At 34.5% G+C, this 18,233-nt stretch overlaps 1 protein-coding gene across 8 annotated transcripts in view; it reads right to left on the bottom strand.

The window, feature by feature from the left end:
- CSMD3 (CUB and Sushi multiple domains 3) overlaps window positions 1–18,233 on the bottom strand; it is a 1,209,558-nt gene that overhangs the window by 792,667 nt on the left and 398,658 nt on the right. For all 8 annotated transcript variants that reach the window (XM_054656949.2, XM_016959787.4, XM_016959790.4 and 5 more), the window contains one exon: window positions 2,936–3,048. In XM_054656949.2, coding sequence (XP_054512924.1) covers window positions 2,936–3,048 — 113 coding nt within the window. The remainder of the gene's footprint in view (window positions 1–2,935; window positions 3,049–18,233) is intronic.

An 18,233-nucleotide genomic window follows, 5' to 3' on the forward strand; every position in this document is an offset into this window, starting at 1 on the left:
TATTATAGGTAAACTAGGAAGGCAAAAGATGTTTTATTTTAAATACAAGTGGGCATATTCAATACAGGAGCTCAGAGTGAGAATGTATTTTATGTATTAAAGGCTTTCTATTTAAACCACATTTTTAATACTTTTGAATTGATATAGAACTATGCTTTTTAGCATGCTATTCTCAGTCTCTACTTAATCCTATTTAAAATTATAATATCTAAAGCATTCAGGAAGCTAGCATATAACATAACTTAAAGGTGGTTCTATTTGGGAAAGCACAGCAGTGTGTATCTATGTACCTACTCCATCAATTATGGAACACACTATAAAAAATAGCTAATGGCATTCAATGAACCCACTAGTAGTTTGCAGTTAATTTTCATGGTATTTAATAAAGGATAGAGATTAAATAGAAACGTTATGAGTAAAATATTCAGTCGTTGGAAACCTGCAGATTCCTTAAAATATTAAATAATTATAGGTAAATCAATAATAGTTACTTAGTACTCGGTAAATATATGAGTTATTTAGAAACTGAGCTGCATGGAGACTTAGTTTTGACTTTTGTATAATATATTACACAAAATTTTCAATCTTGAATTAGTTTTAATGTAGACACCACTAAAATGAAATAGTAGCATGGAACAATGTAAAAAGCATCGTTACCATTTCATGATAGGGCATGTATTTTGGCATGTCAGAATTATGATTTTGCAGCCGTTTAAGTTATCTTAGTACATATATATTTTTTAATTTAAATTTCTTCATTATGATTTCAAGATTTACTTCTCAATTGAATGTATGCTGTTGAGGTAGAATATTATTTTAAGGTAATGCAATCAGAAAAAGCAAGCCTAAATTAGGAAAGTTTTAAAAGAATAATATGCAAAGGTATATTTTTATAATAAAACTTTCCCTTAATCTTATTATAAAATCAAAGCTTCAATTTTCTTAACCACTGCATTTCCTCTGTGTCATATCGATATAAATCCCATCCCTCTTTTGAGTCGCTTTTCCTGCAGCAAATAGAAATAAGTTTTACCTCATAAAACACATCTTTTCCATTTTACTACAGTGATGCTACTTTTCAGTGCCGAAAACGCCTAGTGCTTGAAAACCACAATTCCAATCTTAAAAATACTGCAAAAGTCAATTAAAGACCAATGAGTAGCATGCTGAAATTTATAAGTAAGTACACAAATCGACTGGTAGCTTTGTGCCATTGTCTTATAGTGCAAAACAACCCTATCTGAAGGTACCAGCTCCATGAAATCATATTGCACAAAACAAATGAAATATCATTTAATATTTGAGGTAGGAGATCTATTTTTTGCTCCAGTTTCTACATATAAATATAAAATATATGCTACTTTATTTCTGTTTAGAAAAATAATAGAAGCCATTTGACCAGAAGATTCCTGAATCTAGTAGAAAAGATCACAGGAATCGAAGAGGATTGATTTTTGAATTTCTGCCATGCCATTGGCCTTAACTAATTGTAGAAAGGAATCAGAGCCACAGAGTTAGGTGGATGAAAAACTCCACAAGTAAAAGGGTCAACCTAGAGATAAAGAAGTTTCACAATATCTTGTTTTCAATAAAATAGTCCTCTAAAGTACACAAACTTTTAGAAATTGAAATTGGGAACTGGATAAAATATTTTTGCAAATTTAAAAGTGACATTGCCTTAAACTGTTTAAGATTCAAGTTACCATGCCTAAACAGCTATTTTTAATAAAATATGTGAAAATATATTTTTCTATGAAAGTTTATTTTTGAACTCTAAGATTAAGTGTTTTGTGATGGCTAATATTTTCTATTATGATACATGTTAACACATTGCATAGTTTTAAAAGCATATTTGCATTTATGTTTCCATTCCAATTAACTACTTTAGAAATGATCATTATTGCAGATTTTCTACGTGGACTTTGTCTAAAATCTTGATTTTAAGTTACTTTCCTAAGAATTTTTATTACAGTGATACTCAGTGCACTATTACGAAAGTCAAATTACAAATCACATCAAGCTGTTGCAGTTTTTGAGAGAAAACTTATTGATAGAACAGCTTCAGAGAGGTTACTGGTTTTCAAAATACAAATTAATTGTTGAATTTTGTATTCCAAAGAACAATATATGATTTAATGCCATTTTGAGTACTAAATATAAGCTTCCTAAAGTCATCATATTAAATTTTCGAAGTGCTTAGGACTGAAGACTACTAAAGGGGAAAGCATTAAAAAAAACAAAAACACAGATAAATGGAAGAATGTAACTGTGGCAATGCTTACTATTCCCTGAAAAGTAGCTGATACACTACTGAGAATGAAATGAATTATTTACATAAGTAGTCTGAAGATAAAGTACACTAAGCTCACATAGTATTACAGAACATTGTAGAAGCTACATTTTCATTAGTACTCCATCTTCATAATAATCTTGTTCCAAAGAGTTTTTCAAGTTAATGCACCAAATATTATATCCTATGTATTGAAAATTATTTATGTTAACACAATTTGTAGATAAAACTCCTAACAAGGTTAATTAAACTAGCAGTAACAAACATGCTGCATATGGAGGTGAGTTTCGATTGAGGAAGAGCGTACATGCAACTGAAGGTTTTCTGCAGTGATTTGCGGTACAACTTCAGATAGTATATCCAATTGCTGAAGCACTTTATTAAAGAAAAATATTGCATCTGCTACATACTACCTTTTAGAAATCATAATATTCATTATTCTGAATATTATACTATAAAATCAACTAACTTTAATACTGTAATTTAGTTATGATCACATTATTGTCTCAGCAACAGCATGACCATTTTTTTCAATACAAATTCTAATTTCTAAATGCTAAAGACATTTTTCTATCACAAAACGTAGTTGTGTACACCAAAATTATTTTACATATCAAAAGAGGCAGAGGTATTCCATAAATATACCTTGATAGGGAGCACTAAATCCACGGTATCGATGATTGCTGTCTGTAACAAAATGCAGTCTGAGCCAGTTTTTGTTGCTGATAATTGGTGGTGGTATGTTCATTCCAGATAACCTGAATTACAAAAGACAACAACAAAAAAATTTAAAAAGCTTTTCAGCAGTAAACGTTTTCACAAAATTGGGACCAAACAAATGTCCAACTATATTCATGACTTTGCACTGTCAACTTTTTAAGCACAAATGAAATAGTTCTTTTATGCATAGAAAAGTCAATCACAGAATAGTGCAATTCCAAACACATGCTGTTCCAATCAGGTTGTGTGTATTAATACAATCAACTATAAAACTTTAAGTGCACATGATTTTTGATTCATCCAAATTTATTTACTGCACCAATAATTTATTTATGGTATTGTTTTATTAGTATTATATAGTTTATCATTTATTAATATGTTATATATTGTTTATTATTTATATCTTATTTATTATTTATTATATATATTGTATTCTTATTGTTAATAATAAACATAACAGATATTGAGCTGATGGTGCTAGTCAACGTGCTTCTCATATATGTATTGATACAATAAAGTTACAAAATCGAAAGACCTCAAATAAATTGATATCCTTATTTCCAGAGTGAGACTGTACAGTTATTTTCTTATATTCCATCCTATCCACTTAATGTTTTTTCAGTATTTCTCACTGGATGGCAAATTTCACAGTTTATTTTCATAGAACAAGCATTGCTTTTATGTAATTTCATAATCTTATAAATGTTCATGACTAGCTTTCATTAGAATATATAATTCTATAATGTATTAGAGGCCTGATCCAATGGAGAGGCAGAAAACAGATTGTATATATCCAAACAAATATAGTTGGATATGTAGTCTTCATATATTTGGTTGCAAGAATACTATTTATAATATACTCAAAACAAGTATCTTAAAACAAAATATTGGAACTATGCTCCAGATATTGGTCATGATTAATATATAAAGTACCTCTTGCTTTATAATTTTTTGAAGATTTCCAGCAAAGCAGTTTTTCTGACATCACGAAATAGAAAAATACTGCTGTATTATACTTCTACCATATATCTAACCATTTAAATTTTAAGTGTTTGCTATAAAGCCAAAGTAAAAGAGTCTCCAAAGCAAGGCTATTACATAGTTAGGAAGAGTTTCAGATTAAGGTTTCTTAATAACAAGTTCTTAATAATAAGAGTTTCAGATTAAGAGTTTCAGATTAAGGTTTCTTAATAACAGGTATATATTCCCTATTCTTCAAAGCTCACACTTTTCTTCTTCAGAAGGCAAAATAAACAGCTGATTTATTATACTATGTTTGTGGGGTGGGAGTGTCAAGAGGAATTACAAATATTCTCTCACCTTTTGGCAATTAGTCATGCTAGGGGAACAGTAGAAGGAGGATGGAAAATCTGTCCTTGTATATGTAATCAGTGTTAAGGTGTAGGTACAGGGATGCAAGGACCCTCTAACCAATACTCTTCATCTTTATCCCTGAAAACCCAACTTTCCTAAGATGTGTGGGAGCTAGCCACCACTTTTAGTGGATGACCACCTGCCCATTAAAATGTAAAATCACCTTTATTGTATTATTGTGTCTACTGGTGTACAGAATGTTGAATTCCAATATGAAAACATTGGGATAATTTTTATATATTTCTCATTTTTATTCTTGGTTTGCAGTGCATTTTCCGTAATGTTTCCCTATAAATCTATTTTCTCTTTTCATAGGGATGAATCTGTTTATTTGTTGAGCTGACTGATTTTTTTCCAATCTGAATTTAGTTAATAAAAATATATAATATAATTGTATAATTTTAGACTCAAGTTTTAAAATTTGCTTTCATTACTTTCAGAAAATATACAGGTTATGTTTACTCTTGTTGATTAAAATAGTAACTCAGTGAAAAACTATTTGGATTTGTTTCAATTATATTTTCAATTGAGTAGCATAGTTCATGCCAGATTTTGATTTACAATTTGGTTTTGTTCAATTCCCTATTTCGATGAACATGAATATCCGTTAGGGAAAGTTTAAATTATTTTTGACAGGCTGCACACATTTCCAGATGTAATGAGACTACAATGCATGGAGGTGTGTAATACACCAAAGCAGAGTTTGGAGATGACCCCCTAAAAGACCCAGTACATGAGAATCAGCTCCACAAGGACATTAAGAAATGCGAGAAAAGAAAAAAGACAAAATGTTCAATAAAAATGATAAACTTTCCATCTTTTCCAGGGACATGAAAGGTAATTTCAGTAATAGAGTACAGTAAAGGCAAGTAATAGCTACTGTGTAACTGCAGTTTGCAACTTGAATTTACTTTCAGTAATCTAAGGGAGTGGACCTGAAGAAAGTAGAGCTGCAGTAGGGAGAAGCAGAATGTGCATGAGGTGGAGCAAATAATGATAATTTAACAAGGGTGAAACTAAGAAATATTCCTGACAGCCTCAATGTTTCAGTGTATGAGGCAAGACCTTAGATAAGCCAAGAAACTGAACTAGAAAGCACTTGCACAACAGCATCCCTCTGCCACCAGAGAGAAATATACAGTCATTGGTTATAGGTGAGTCACATGGGCTTTGAAAATCATAGTCACTGAATAATGTTCATTATTTACACTCATTCTAAACAATATGGTTTGGTTTATGGCTTATGGAGAAATCTCACAAATAAATCTCTATATCTCTGTCCTTATTTCACATGTTATCAGGAAAACCAGGAAATGAGGGATTGAGAATATATGCCACTTGGAAAGATTCCATTAAACTACTTAATTTAGATAATTACTAAAGGAGATATTCTAAAATATAACTTATTGTTATCCCTGTGTCAAATCACTGTGGTCATTTAAGAGTAAGCAAATTCTAGCATAAAGTCAATGAGAATAATCTTTTAATAAGAAATAGATTGTACGCATTTATTCAACAGTTATTTACCAAACATTAACTATATGACAAATACCAATGGTAAAGGTTGGAAATATGATAGTAAGCAAGAGAAAAATCATGGTTTTACACAGTAAAATTAAAACATACAAATAAATAAATAAATAATATATATTTCAGATAGTGGCAAATGACATATAACAACAATAACAAAAAACCCAGTAACATGATAAAGAATTTCTAGAAATAAAGTTTCCATTGTTTTAATATATTTTCCATTTCACCCTAAAAATATCCATACTCATGATTATATGTCTTAAACCACTAAACGGGATTTAGGATAATTATATCAAGAAAAATATGGTCATGATAAATGTCATACATTTGTTCCCTACTACTCTAGTTATTTGTACCAGAAAATTTGATATGTCTCTTGAGTAATAACTACATTGTAATGGAATTACTAAAAAATTATTAATGACATCAAATTTCATTGCATGTTTAATGAGGAAAGAAATACTGACAATAATACAGAGTAACTTATAATTAATCTTTGCAAAAAAATTTTAGTTCTCCAATTTACTGCAGAAATAATAATGATTAAATCATCAATTTATATTTAAAATCCTATATGTTTCTATTGTAATTAATCCTTTAGAGAATGTAATTATAATCCTTACAACATGATTTTAAGAATTAGTTAAACATAAGAAAATTGAGAGAATGACAGCTTTTTTGATAAAGTTCATAAAACTATTCTGAGCTTATTCTTTTTTTTTTTTTAATGTTAAACTGCTTTTATTATAAGATAAATTGTCAGGTCCTCATTTCAGCCATATCTGGTTTTCAAACTCTCAAATTTTGTAGTTTCATCAACAGCTATCATTTTTGATTGCTCTGACATCTACTTTTTAAAAAAATCTTCCCAATTCCCAAAATCATCCAAATGTAATGGCCTATCTATATCATCCATAGGTGGAGTCAAATCTTAAACTCAGGATTTTTCACATCATTACCTCCATGACTTTGTATCCCTCTTTTCCACAATTCTCCCACTTGCCTCTAATTTTACTTGTCTCTCTCTCTCCCTCTCTCAAGCATGCTCCCGTGCTTTCTCACTCTCTTGCTTTTAAACCAGTTTTGACCTCCTTCCTTCTCTAGCACTTAGATAAGATGTATCCATCATGAATCTTCATGAATGTTCTTTATGACCTTGTTAGATTATGGCCCTATGTTGAGCTGCTATTAGTTGCTCAAATTTTATTCTTTCATTTTATCCCTGGAACTTTGCATATACTTCGCTTTGAGGCTGAAATAAATATCCTTTCTTTACATTTATTGATTTACTCTAAATCTTTCTCAGGAAAACCAGACAAAGTTCCATGGTTAAGAGAGGTGCCCAATCTCCTTCTCTGTCCTCACAGACCACCTGCACATGTTCTTATCATATCTTGATTTTTTATGTTTAACAGACACATAATAATTGCACATACTTATGGGGTACAATGTGCTGTTTCAGTACATACATACATTGTGTAATGATCAAATCAGAGTAATTAGCATATCCATCACCTCAAACATTTATGATTTCTTTGTAGTAGGAAATTCAAAATCCTCTCTTCTAGCTATTTTGAGATATAAAATATCTTTTTCGTTGACTATAGTTACCCTACAGTGCAATAGGACACTAGTACTTATTCTGCCTTTCGAGCTATAAATTTATACCCACTGACCAACCTCTCCTATCAACTCGCCACCTTCCTCAGTCTCTGGTAACCACTGTTCTATTTGCTACTTCTATGAGACCATCGTTTTTATATTCTGAATATGGGTGAGAACATTTGATATTTATCTTTCTGTTTCTGGCTTATTTATCTTAACATATTTTCCTTAAGGTTTACCCATGTTGTCCCAAATGACAAAATTTGTTTCTTTCTTAAGGCTGCATAGTATTCCACTGAGTATTGTGTGTGTGTGCGTGTGTGTGTGTGTGTGTGTGTGATCACACTTTCTTAATCCGTTCATACATCATTGGACACTTAGAGTCGATTACTTGACTATTGTGAATAGTGAAGCAATAAAAATAGGAGTTCAGATATTTCTTCAACGTATTAACTTCACTTCTTTTGGATATTTACCTGGTAGTAGTATTGCTGGGTCATATGGTAGTTCTATTTTTAATTTTTTGAGGAACATACATACTATTTTTAATAATGGTTTTACTAATATATATTCTTGTCAACACTGTAGAAGGATACCTTTTTCTCTGCATCTTTGCTAACACCTCTTTTGTCTTTTTGATAGTAGCCATTCTGACTAAAGTGAAGTGATATCTCATTGTGGTACTGATTTACATTTTCTGGACGACTAGTGATGTTGAACATTTTTTTCACACACCTGTTGGCCACTTTTCTTCTTTTGAAGGTTATCTGTTCTGGTCCATTGCCAATTTTTTCATCAGTAGTAAAGTCAGAGCCTTTAGTGTATCCATCACTGGAGTAATGTACATTGTACCTATCAAGTAATTTCTCATCATCCACCCCTCTGCCATCCCTTGACCTTTCCAAGCATCCATTGTCTATCATTCCACACTCCACCTCCATGTGTAAACATTATTTAGCTCCCATTTATAAGTGAGACATGTGGTGTTTGTCTTTCTGTCTCTGAGTTGTTTCACTTGAGATAACTGTCTCCAGTTCCCTCCATGTTCCTGAAAAATATATTATTTCTTTTTTTTAAGGCTGAAATGTCTAGATCTTTTTCAGACACTTCATAAATTTCCTTTCTTTAGTGTCTGCTACTGAAGTCTTTTGTGTTCCTTTGGAAGGCTCACATTTCTTTGCTTTTTCACGTTTCTTCTTTCCCTATGCGTATATCTGTGCATCTGGTAGAAGAGTCACCTTTCCGATTTTATGTGGTAGTTTTGGTAAAGTGAAACATTTTCACGTATATGCGTCTTAGGGTGTGGTTTAGTAGGGTGTTTTGGCTTTGATTCTGGGTAGAAGCAGGAGTGTGGTTTATGTGCAGTTTCTTCAGCTGTAATTCGCATCAGCAATGTCTGAGTGTGTCAGTGCTCTGGACTGCAAAAACTTATGGTAATAATGGCCACCATGATAGTTTCAGACTAGGCATACTTGAGTGTGATAGTTTGGCTGGCACTAGGGTGGGCTTGCTGGAGTCCAGGACCTCCACTAGGCCAGCTATATTGGTCCAGGAGCATACAGATGCAGTGAATTATCTAGGGTGGAAATACCTTGCAGTGGGACCACCACAAGGCTAACTGGTGGTTCGGGCAAATGCTCACATACATGAGTTGACTGGTTCTGGAGTGGGTTGGCAGGGGGGTGGAGCCACCACTGGGATGAATGTTGAGTTGTCAGGCACACATGGGTGTGATAGGTAAGCCATCTCTTGTGGTGATTTTCTGGGGAGTCAGGACAAGCCCAGGGTCAGCTTTCCCACTCTGTATAACTGCCTGTTCCATTGGAGCAGGGCATAGCATAGTCTCAGACACTGGAGTCACAGCTGTTCTGCTGAACCTAGGCTCCAAGTAGCCAGGTTTTTGTTACTGCAGCCATCTGTGTGAGTGTAGTGGAATGTCAGTAGCACATCACGATGGATAAACAATGACTATTGGCTCCCATAATAGGATGCACTACAGCTATGGGTCTGGTACCATCAAGATAGTGATGTGCTATAGCACCCTGGGTCACAGGGATAGGGGGTGCACATAGGCTCCTCACTGGAGCAATGCAGCCATGTTAACTCCAGGAAGCTCCCCAAACTACATTCAGAGGCAGTGAGGACTGTGGGCCTTTCTTGCAGCAAGAACTGTAGATGTGTATGTCGGGAATGGGGACTGCTGGTGGCCTCCAGCTTAACTTTTTCTCACAAAAAAAAGTCTCTCCCATCACCAAGTTCAACCCAGCAGGGGGAACAGAGTGGCAGAGATAGGTGCTTCACTTCCTTTCTAAAATTCCATTCTGGGTTTCTGTGCTTCACAGAGATTTCACCACTTCCTTGTGGTGAAGTATCCAGCATACTCTTCATTCACTCTAGTTGGAATGTAGTTCTCTATTCATTGTTTTGGTCCTTTGTTTTTGGTTGGGCAAGTACCAGGCATCTCTAGGAAACTATCTTGCTCTGACCACAAAATTTATGATTAGCCATTTATTACTTTACTTAGTGATAAGTTTTCTATGTTTCCTATTATTTTACATTTTCTTTAACAGGGCTGTTATATCCCTGATACTTAGCATAATGATTGATGCATAGTGAGTGTATACTGTCTTTTATATGTCAAGAAAATAAATGAAGAGAAGTTATTTGGGCACATGCCCTAACTTTCAGTCCCTTTGAATTTTTATACTCTTTATAAGTTATGTCAATATTTCAATTTATATTATTATTAAATGTTTTAGTTCTTTTCTTATTCAAGACCCATCTAAAATTCTATCTCCTTCATATGTCTTCTTCAATTCCCCTGGCTAAAATTTATATTTTTGTTTTCTGAATATGAAAAGCACTTGGTATAACTCTTCCTATGGCATGTCTTACTGCTTTCACCTTGTTTATATTATATAATCTATATTCTAAATTATAAGAAGCTGAAAAGATCTGCATGGTATATATCGAATCCATAAGCACGTTTCAAACTGTAGATAATGAATTATGCTAATTAAGTACTATCCTATTACAAAATTTCTCCAAGTGTGTTCTGAACATTAGCAACCAAAAATGCCTGGGGATGGAGGAAATTACACTGTCCAATAATTACTAAATTGCTCTCTTGTAACCATATTCTCTTCTTGTATTTTTAAAATGTTTTCATCTAGAATTTCTTAAAACTGCCCAGCAAACATTCTCCCATTTTCATGCTTTGCCATAATATCAGTAACATGCAATGAAATTTATTCTAAGCCATTGATATTGTTTATTGCCTCATGTCTGAACAAGAATGCATTTTATAGTCCCAAGAAAAACTAGCATATTCAAAAATAGTCAAAAAATAAAAAAAACTTTCTGTTGTGTTGTGCGGGGTACTAAAAGTTGAAAAAATATTTTAGGAACTAAATTAATTCACTTATGGAATGACGTTAAATGCATTAATTTTCCATACTGTGCAAGTCATGTATGTAGATTGTACAGATGCTTACATAGACCAGGTGGTGTTTCCTTGTCATAGATGCCTGACTGTGCTATTGATTAGGTAGTCAAAAGTCACTGGACATCAGGACACAGAATTCTGCATGGTTTAAAAAATAGCATTACAAATCTAAGTATTGTGTTAGGCAGTCCACTCTTCAGAAGCAAGATATTACCAAGTATTTACAAAGCAAAGGAGATAATTGGCTATAGTAAGCTTTATTTCCTTTCCTTCTCCCCTTTTACTCTTAACCACACACCATAAAACCCACATACCCTATTCTGTAACTCTCTTCTGATTTCCCACTTATCACTTATTTCCAGGATCTATCCTTTAGATGAATTCTCTTATAAAAAATGGATCTTATAGATCTGGGTTCCTTTTATCTAGAAACATGCTTCAGAAAAATCTATGTTTATATATTAGATATAATATGTATAGATTCAAATACCAAATTTTAATCAAGATTAAATGCACAGTTTGCATAGAATTACAGGCATACCTCATTTTTTTGCATTTTTGTTTATTGTGCTTTGCAGATATTGCGGGGTTTGTTGTTGCTGTTGTTTTACAAATTGAAGGTTTGTGACAATGCTGCATTGGGCAAGTGGCATTTTTCCAATAACATATTGTCACTTCATCTCTCCGTGTCACATTTTAATAATTCTCATAATATGTCAAAATTTTCATTATTATTTCTGTTATGATGACATATAAACAATGAAATTTGATGTTACTCTTCTAATTGCTTTTGGTTGTCACAAACTGTGCCCATGCAAGATGGTGAACTTAATCAGTAAATGTTGTGTTTGTTCTGACTTATCTACCAATCAACCATTCCCTTGTCTTTCATTCCATCCTTGAACATCTCTATCCCTGAGACACAATACTGAAAGTGTGAAAATTAATAAATATACAATGGCCTCTAAGTGTTCAAGTGAAAGGAAGAGTCACATGTCTCTCACTTTCAATCAAAAGCTAGAAATTATTAACCTGAGTGAGAAAAGCATGTTGAGAGCCAAGATAGATCTCTTATGCCAAATTAGCCAAGTTGCAAATGCAAAGGAAAAATTATTGAACGAAATCACAAATGCTACTCCAGTGAACACACAAATTATAAGAAAGCAAAACAATCTTTTTTGCTGATACGGAGAAAGTTTTAGTGGTTTGGATATAAGATCAAACCAACCACCATATTCCCTTCAGCCAAAGCCTAATTCAGAGTAAGGCCCTAACTTTATTCAATTCCATGAATACTAAGATAGATGAGGAAGCTGTAGAACAAAAAATCTGAAGCTATCAGAGGTTGGTTCATGAGGCTTAAGAAAAGAAGACATCTTCACCATATAAGTGCAAGGTGAATCAGCATAAAGTGACGTAGAAGCTGCTGCAAGTTATCCAGACGGTCTAGCTAAAATAACTGATGAAAGTGACTACACTAAACGACAGATTTTCAATGCAGAAGAAGTAGCTTTCTACTGAAAGAAAATGTCATGTAGACCTTTCATAGCTACAGAGAAGTCAATGCCTGGCTTAAGTTTCAAAAGACAGACTGACCGTGTTGTCAGGGGTTAATGAAGCTGGCAACTTTAAGTTGAAGCTAATGCTCATTTATTATTCAAGAATCCTAGAGCCCTTACAAATCATTCTAAATCTACACTGCCTGTACTCAAAAATAGTCCAGGACCATACAGATTCACAGCAGAATTCTACCAGACATTCAAAGAAGAATTGGTGCAAATTATTTTGACACTATTCCACAAGATAAAGAAGGAACCCTCCCTAATTCATTCTAAGAAGCCAGCATCACCCTAATACCAAAACCAGGGAAGGACATAACCAAAAAAGAAAACTACAGACTGATATCCTTGATGAATATAGATGCTAAAATCTGTAACAAAATACTAGCTAATCAAATCCAACAGCATATCAAAAAGATAATCCACCCTGATCAAGTGGGTTTCATACCAGGGATGCAGGGATGGTTTAACATATGCATGTCAATAAATGTGATACACCACATAAACAGAATTAAAAACAAATATCACATGATCATCTCAATAGATGCAGCAAAAACATTCAACAAGATCCAGCATCCATTTATGATTAAAACACTTAGCAAAATTGGCATACAAGGGACATATCTTAATGTAATAAAAGCCATCTATGAAACACCCACAGCCAACATTATACTGAATGGGGAAAAGTTGAAAGCATTCCCTCTGAGAACTGGAACAAGACAAGGATGTCCACTCTCACCACTCCTCTTCAACATAGTACTGGAAATCCTAGCCAGAGCAATCAGACAAGAGAAGGAAATAAAGGGCATCCAAATCAGTAAAAAGGAAGTCAAACTGTCACTGTTTGCTGATGATATGACTGTTTGCCTTGAAAACCCTAAAGACTCCTCCAGAAAGCTCCTAGAACTGATAAAAAAAAAAATTCAGCAAAGTTTCCGCATAGATTAATGTACACAAATCAGTAGCTCTTCTATAAGCTAACAGCAACCAAGTGAAGAATCAAATCAAGAACTGAACCCCTTTTATAATAGCTGCAAAAAATAAAATAAAATACTTAGGAATATACCAAACCAAGGAATTGAAAGACCTCTGCAAGGAAAACTACAAAACACTGCTGAAAGAAATCTTAGACAACACAAACAAATGGAAACACATCCCATGCTCATGGATGGGTGGAATCAATATTGTGAAAATGACCATACTGCCAAAAGCAATCTACAAATTCAATGCAATCCCCATCAAATTCCAACATCATTCGTTACAGAATTAGAAAAAAAAATCTAAAATTCATATGGAAGCAAAAAAGAGCTGGTTTAGCCAAAGCAAGACTAAGCAAAAAGAACAAATCTGGATGCATAACACTACCTGATTTCAAACTACAGTATAAGGCCATAGTCACCAAAACACTTTGGTATTGGTAAAAAAAAAAAAAAAAAAAGATAAGCATGTAGGCCAATGGAACAAAATAGAGGATGCAGAAATAAACCCAAATCCTTATAGCTAACTGATCTTTGAAAGCTCAAAATTGATCATGGACTTAAAAGTAAATCTATGAAACACTTAGAAAAACATATCACAGAAAATCTTTGAGATCTTGAGTTAGGTGAAGAGTTTCAGAATTAAGCCCAAAAACAAGATTCATAAAAAATAATTAACAAATTGGACATCATCAAAATTAAACACTTCTGCTATGAAGAAGATACTGAATAAGAAGATGAAAAGACAAATATAAAATGTAAAAAAAAAGTGTTAATATATCATACACTTGACACAGAACTTATATCTAGAGCATATACAGAATTCCCAAATGCAACTGTTAAAAAGAAAAAAATTCACAAAATAAGAGGAGACTTGAATAGGTATTTCACAGAAGAGGATTTACAGATGGCAAATAGTTACATGAGTAGATATTTGGCAAATGCAAATTAAAATCACAGTGAGATATTATGATACACCTACCAGAATGGCTAAAATTAAAAACAGTGACTATGACAAATGTGAGGATGCAGAGAAACTGAACCACTCATATAATGCTAGCATGAATGTAAAATGGTATACCAACACTGGAGAAGAATATCAGTCTTTTATAAAACTAAAATTGCATTTGCCATGCAATTCTGAAATTGTACTATTGAGTACTCATTATCCCAGAGAAATGAAAGCTTATATTCACACAAAAACCTGTACATGAATCTTCAAAGTAGCTTTACTTATAATAGCCCAAGCTTTAAATAACACAAATGGTCTACAACAGGTGAATGATTCAACAAACTGTAGCATATCCATATCATGGAATACTACTCAGCATTAAAAAGGAACAAACTACTGATGTACACAACAACTTGCATAAATCTCAAGGTAATTATGTATAAAACAGAACATTAAGAGCAAAGGAAAAAGCGAATCTCAAAAGTTACAGATTATGTAATTCCATTCATATAACATTCTTGGAATGAAAAAAATTAAAGATATATAGAACTGAGTAGTGGTCAGTAGGTGTTATGGTGGGGCAGGTTAGGTGAGAAATAGCTGTTGCTCTAAAAGGATAGCTGAAGGGATTCTTGTGATGGAATTTCCCTGTATCTTGACTATAGCATTGTGATGAAGTGCACAGAATAAAATACGCTTGCACACTCACAATAAATGCCTGCAAAATTGGTGAAATCTGAATCAGTTCAGTGGATTGTAATTGTAATGCTAATTTTCTTGTTGTAATATTGTGCCATAGTTATGAAAAATGTTTCTCTTGGGGGATAGTGGGTGAACAATATATGGGGTTCATATGGTTTGGCTTTGTGTCCCCACCCAAATCTCATCTTGAATTGTAATATCCACATGTTGAAAGAGGGACCTGGTGGAAGTGATTGGATTACGGGGGCAGTTTCTGCCTGCTGCTCTCATGATAGTGAGGGAGTTCTCATGAGATATGATGGTTTTAAAACTGGTAGTTTCTCCTGTGTGTCCTCTCTCTCTCTCTCCTGCTGCCCTGTAAGAAAGCGTTTTCTTCTCTTTCGCCTTCTGCCATGATAGTAAGTCTCCTGAGGCCTTCCCAGCCATGTGAAACTGTGAGTAAATTAAACCTCCTTGTTAATAAATTACCCATTCTCAGATAATATCTTTATACGGTGTGATAACAGACTAATACAGAGAGTTGGTACCAGTAGAGCGAGTTACTCCTATAAAGATAACCTGAAAATGAGGAAGCGACTTTGGAAGTGGGTAAAAGGCAGAGGCTGGAAGAGTTTGGAGGGTTCAGAAGACAGGTAGATGTAGAAAAGTTTGGAACTTCCTTGAGACTTGTTGAATAGTTTTGACCAAAATGCTGATAGTACTATGGACAATGAAGTACAGGTTGAGGTGGTCTCAGATGGAGATGAGGAACTGACTGGGAACTGGAGCAAAGGTTACTCTTGCTATGCTTAGCAAAGACTCTGGTGGTATTTTGCTTCTGCTCTGGAGATTTATGGAACTTTGAGCTTGAGAGAGATGATTTAGGGTATCTGCCAGAAGAAATTTCTAAGAAGCAAAGCATTCAAGAGGTGACCTGGCTTATTTTGAAAGTGTACATTTAATACGAATTCATAAAGAGATGGTTTGAAATTGGAATTTACGTTTAAAAGGAAAGTAAAGCATAAAGGTTTGAAAAATTTGCAGCCTGACCATGTGGTAGAAAAGGAAAACACATATTCTGGGGAGGGATTCAAGCCAACTGCAGAAATGTGCATAAGTAATGAGGAGCTGAATGTTAATAGCCAAGACAATGGGGAAAATGTCTCCAGGGCATGTCAGAGAACTTCACAGCAGCTCCTCCCATCCCAGGCCTAGGAGGAAAAAATGGCTTCCTGGGCTGCACTCAGGGCCCCATTGGTCTGTGCAGCTTCAGGTCTTGGTAGCCCACATACCAGCTGTTAAAGCTCCAGCCATGCCTAAAAGGGGTCAAGGCACAGCTTGGGCCATTGCTTCAAATGGTCCAAGCCCTAATCCTTGGTGGCTTCCATGTGGTATTGGGCCTGCAGGTATGTGGAAGACAAGAGTTTGAACTTTGGGAGTCTCCACCTAGATTTCAGAGGATGTATAGAAACACCTGGATGTCCAGGCAGAAGAGCTCTCATGAAGAACCTCTACTAGGGCAATGTAGAGGGGAAATGTGAGTTGGAGCTCTCACACAGAGTCCTCACTGGGGCACTGCTTAGTGGAGCTGTGAGAAGAGGGCCACCATCCTGACCCCAGAAAGGTAGATCTAACGACAGTCTGCACCATGTGCCTGGAAAAGCCACAGGCATTCAATGCCAGCCATGAAAGCAGCCGCAGGGGCTGTACCCTGCAGAGCCACAGGGGTAGAGCTGCCCAAGACCTGGGAGCCCACCCATTGCATCAATATGCCCTGGATGTGAGGCATACAGTCAAAGGAGATGATTTAGGAGCTTTAAGATTTAATGACTGCCCCAACAGGGTTCAGACTTGCATGGAGCCTGTGGCCCCTTTGTTTTGATAAATTTCTCATACTTGGAATGGGAACATTTACCCAATGCTTGTACCTGCACTGTATCTTGGAAGTAACTTTTGATTTTGATTTTTTTTTTTTTTTGCTTTTGCTTTTGCTTTTGATTTTACAGGCTGATATGTGGAAGGGACTTGCCATGTCTCAGATGAGACTCTGGACTTGGATTTTTGGGTTAATGCTGGAATAAGTTAAGACTTTGGGGAACTGTTAGGAAGGCATTATTGGTTTTGAAATGTGAAAAGTACATGAGATTTGGGAGGGTCTGGGGTGGAATAATATTATTTGGCTCTGTATCCCCAAACAAATGTCATTTTGAATTGTAATCCCCATGTGCTGAGGGAGGTACCTGGTGGGAGGTGATTGGATCATGGGGGCAGTTTCCTCCAAGCTGTTCTCATGATAGTGAGGGAGTTCTCAGGAGATATGATAGTTTTAAAAGTGGCAATTTCCCCTGTATACTCTCTCTATCTCCTGCCACCATGTAAGAATTTGCTTGCTTCTCCTTTGCCTTATGCAAACCTTATATTCTATGTTTCCTGAGCCCCATCCCCTCACATCCATGCAGAACTGTGAGTCAATTAACCTCTTTTGTTTATAAATTACCCAGTCTCATTAGTATCTTCTGAGGAGTGTGAGAACGGACTAATACAAGGATCTCTCTGTATTATTTATTGCAATTCAATGTGAATTATTTCAAAATAAAAAGGTTTTAACCTTAAATATTAGATCAAAATTATTCATAAATTTACAGCAAAATTACTCTTACTAACCCAAAACTGGAAACAGCCCAACTGTTCATCAACTGATGAATGTATACACAAAATGTGATATATTCGGCAGTAAAAATGAAGTACAGATACATGCTATAACATGAGTAAACCTTGAAAACATACTAAGTGAAAGACAACAGTCACAGAATATCATACATTATATGATTCTATTTATATAGAACAATCAGAATAGGCAACAATAAAGGCAACAATAAAGAAAGTAAATTAGTAATTGTCCAGTGCTCCTGCTGTTGGTGGTGGAGATGGGGAGTTACTGCTAGTGAGTGTATGTTTTCTGCTAGGAGTGAAGAAAAACTTTTAAAATTAGTAGAGAGTGTTTCAGAACACTGAATATAATGTAATAAATACCTTTTGACTTACACTATAAATGGGCTAATGTCAACATATGTAAATTATATCTCAGCAAAGGTGT

Source organism: Pan troglodytes, chromosome 7 (genome assembly GCF_028858775.2).
Source record: "Pan troglodytes isolate AG18354 chromosome 7, NHGRI_mPanTro3-v2.0_pri, whole genome shotgun sequence".
In the NCBI taxonomy this organism is placed as follows: Eukaryota; Metazoa; Chordata; class Mammalia; order Primates; family Hominidae; genus Pan; species Pan troglodytes.